Source organism: Morus notabilis, unplaced genomic scaffold (assembly GCF_000414095.1).
Source record: "Morus notabilis unplaced genomic scaffold, ASM41409v2 Scaffold155, whole genome shotgun sequence".
Lineage (NCBI taxonomy): Eukaryota > Viridiplantae > Streptophyta > Magnoliopsida > Rosales > Moraceae > Morus > Morus notabilis.
In genome coordinates this window covers 516449-520420 of record NW_010361021.1, presented here as the reverse complement: position 1 = coordinate 520420, position 3972 = coordinate 516449, and the positions used below count along the sequence as shown (strand labels likewise).

Here is a 3972-nt window from a genome sequence, read left to right as displayed (position 1 = left end):
GGCAAAAGATAAGTTTAACTTCAAATCAATTTTTTAGTTTCTTATTCTTTGTTTTTATTTTTTAGTCACCGCAAAAAAGTATTTACTAGACATGAGATTCTATGGTAAAGAACGTCATCTTAAATGTCGTGTTAAATTTGTATTAGAAGCAAAACAATATTCGAATTTAATGATTATTTCTGTTAATAAAATGCAAATCCGGTATTGGAGGAAATTGATCAATTAGAAGGAAAAACAAATTACAAATAAGATCAGTGGAAAACTAACGGCCAAAATGGGGCAAAGAGACCTATGCAACGGAAGATCAGCTCATGTTTTTTGTTAAAAGAAATTTTAGCGTAATAATACGAAGGAAAAGGAGGAGAAAATACCCAAATATGATTTCCCATGAGTTATATAGCAAGTATTTGTATATCTACAAAGACGTGTGTTTTTATTGATGAACCAGTGAAAAACACTTCCATACCATTAATCCTTTGTATAATTACTCATCTAGAACGAAAGAAAGGTTATTACAATGACTGATAAATAAGACTAGACATTTAATTGCAAATTCAAAAGGTTATTTTCACTAATATTTGATGTTATGAACATACGAGTAAAAAAATTTCCAAAAGTCAGAATTGGAGAGGATATTATTCTTTTTTTTTTTTTCTTTTTTTTTTGGGTTAAATGGAGAGAACGTTACTCGATCGCTACCTCGTCTTGTCCTTTTTAGGGGCCTCAGGAACCTTGTAAGTTTCTGTGGTTATCTCCCCTAAAAGCACGCCTGGAAAGAGAGAGTCCAATTGCCTCTGAATGGGCCTGGGCCGCTTCTTGGGCCTGCTAGGCGGCCTCTTTCCCAACATCACCGCGAAATCACTCTCGATCTCCTTCCTCGATAGCGCCACCGCGAACTTCACCCTCTCCTCCTTCTCCGGAACCCTTCTGACCGGCCTCACAGTCGCCGGCGACGAGAAATTGACCTTTGCTCCCTCAATTCTCAAGCTCTTAGTCTTAGCAGCACCCGCCGCCTTTCTCTTCCGGAGGTTCCACGGCCTCGCCTCTTTCTCCGTCGTCGAAGGAGATTCTTCCTCCTCCGCCGCCGCCGACACGTCATCTCCCAGTTCCGCCGCCACACCACCTCCAAAGAACGCCTCTTTCAGCTTGTTCGCCGCCTCTTTGAAATCGACCGTGAGCTTCTCCCTCACCGCCGCGATCCCTTCCTCGCCGTCGTCGTACTTCTCGGCTTCTCTCTGGTTCAAGAGAAACCTGATCCCTTGCCTCGTCTCCGACGTCGATTCTTTCCGCCGAGGCGCGATCACGCCGACGGATCGATGATCAATCGATCCGCCACCGCTGCCGCCGCCGCCGCCGTCATCATCGGATTTCTCTTTTGCGCACCGGACGTACTTGTGGCTCCCCCACTTCAGGCACGTAAGGGCATCGAAATTGTAAAGAGACTTCGCTGCTCTCCCCGGAGCCACCGCCATGGACGCCTTCATCGCCGCTCACTCTCTCTCACAAAGAAACACCGTTCGCCGGAAAGACTCGGAGCAAGAGACACCACAAGCACACCAGAGAGCAGACTCTCTCTCTCTCTTGATTCTTGATGAAGATTTGTGTTTGGTTTGGGGGAAAATCAAAGGGGAATCAAAATAGGATCGTTAGGTCTACAGTGTTTGTTTGCTTTTGGTTCTCTCTCGGAAATCCCCGGGAAACGGAGGTTTGTATATAATTCCGGTGGGGGAGAGAGAATGAGAGCGAGAACGGTTTCAACGTTCGGCACATTTTATAGTCCTATTTAGGCTAGGCTTTTCTTTTCTTTTTTTCTTTCTTTCTTTTTTTTTTTTTTTTAAAGTATTATTTTGGTAGGCTTGGCTTCTTGGGGATGGACAATGCTAAAGTGTGCATTTTGGTGCTTAACCCTTTATTATTTTTTCCAATCTCTCATGATACTACGTCGTTTTTATGGCATGTGGTCGCGCTCGCTGTTTGGATTTCATATGCGTTTGTACGTCTCTATTTGTACTAGTTTATGAACACTTCACGTTTTTTAGTTTTTTTTTTTTCCCCGGTGAAAATTATACTAACGTGATATATATAAAATTATAAAAGTGTAGTAAAAATATAACGAATTCTTAAAATATTTTAGGAATGATAAAGAATTACACAATAGTTATTATTATGTATTCACGTTTTATACTATAAAATTACAGAATTGTTCTTTTGTAACGAAATTCAGAAAAAAAAATTTAAACTCGAGTTACAATTTTATCTAAGTTTATAATCTTTTATAAAATTTGAGTTTGAACTTGAGTTTAGGGCTAAACTCGAGTTCAATACCATGTTCATTTCACCGATTCGAGTTTAGAATTTGAGTTTTACTACAGTAAAAAACTCTCAGAAACAGTCACATTTAACTTTTTGTAATAGTAAAAAGATCTCACATAAAGTCATATTTCAACTTGAATTAAAAATTAGAATCAATGACCTAAACGGGCCCCAAGTTTTCCCATCAACTCAAGTTCATAAACTCGAACTCAAATTAAAATAAACAGTATTTTTTCTATTCTTAAAAATGTCATAACTTTTTCGTTTTAATTCTGATTATGATGATTTTTTTTCTATGCATTCACAACGAAAGACAAATAAAACTCCACACATATACCCTATTAAAATTTTTCATCACTATTGAGTTTTTATTAAAATACTATATAAATATAAATTTAAGTTTTGACTCACGTAAGCACAAACTCAAAAAGATTCTCAATTCAAATCATAACTCAAATGTGCACATCTAAACACAAACTCAAGTTACAACTTCAACTCAAATTATAATTCAAACTCAACTTAAGATCATTACTCAAGTCACTTTAACTTAAAAATACAAAAGATGAATCCTATAATTACTTTAATGATTTTAACTTTTGATATTTCCAAGATATTTTGAAGTTTTTTCTATATCAACATAATTTTGCTTACATGTTTTAAGACAAAAAACGGGTGTTAAATGTCTAGTGTTCACTTTTTTATAAAGTGATAATTACACTACATGACAAAATTCCAACCTTAATTCAAAATTTAGTAAAATTTTCAAAGTATTTACAAAAATAGAAAAAAATGACATAATAATTATTTTTGCACTTATAATGTCTTTATTTTTATGATATCAAAATTTGCTAATTGTAATATTTTAAAAATTTTTGCCATATTTACATTTTACTATTTGAATTTGCCATTGGTGTAAAGAGCCCTTTTAAAAAGGATTAGACAGCGGCCCATTTCAAAATTTGGATTAATCTTTTAGAAATAATAGAAAATAGGCCGAGCTTAAGAAAATATATAGATTAACTTTTAGTTATAGAAATTTATAGGTCATAATTTGTCAAGTTATGGTTCATAACTAGATAAATTATGGACAAACTTGTTAAGTTATGATTCATAGTCAGACAAGTTATGGATAAAAACCGTGATTTATGGACAATAACTTGTCAAGTTATGGTTCATAACCAGACAAGTTATGGATAAAAATAGTAATTTAATCTATTTATTAACTTATGTAAACTATTGGCCTATTAATTTTAATTCATCTCAAGTCTTAGCCTATTTCCCTCTTTCTCCCTTAATCTTTTTATATTTTTTCTGAAATTCCTGTTTATCTTCAGCAATTTCTTTTTCTCTTCTAATAAAAGAAACTTAATACAAGTGAAATTGGAGTTAATCCTTGAGACTGAATTTTATTTTTTAGATAATTGATTTTGATCGGATAAATTTTTTAGCTAATTGATGCTTTCGAATTTTTCAAGTTAAATTCGTATATATGGCTTATATATGCTTGCATGTATACTCTGCGGCTCACTTCCTTTCCAACACGTTTTTCTTGTTTGATTAATTACAGTTGTCTTTAAGTGATCTTTTTTTTTTTTTGAGAATAAATTATCAATTACATGTGTCTATTAGAAACAAACTTTATTTGAATAATTGATCTCT

At 34.5% G+C, this 3972-nt stretch overlaps 1 protein-coding gene across 1 annotated transcript; it reads right to left on the bottom strand.

The window, feature by feature from the left end:
- Nucleotides 1–655: 655 nt before the first annotated feature.
- LOC21403972 lies at nt 656–1826 on the bottom strand. Its single transcript, XM_010098057.2, has one exon. The coding sequence runs from the start codon at nt 1482–1484 to the stop codon at nt 696–698; it is 789 nt and encodes a 262-aa protein (XP_010096359.1). The 5' UTR covers nt 1485–1826; the 3' UTR covers nt 656–695.
- Between the last annotated feature and the right edge of the window lie 2146 nt (nt 1827–3972).

Excerpts from the sequence above, each read along its gene's own strand:
- LOC21403972 (XM_010098057.2), bottom strand. The coding sequence starts at position 1,484 with ATGAAGGCGTCCATGGCGGTGGCTCCGGGGAGAGCAGCGAAGTCTCTT.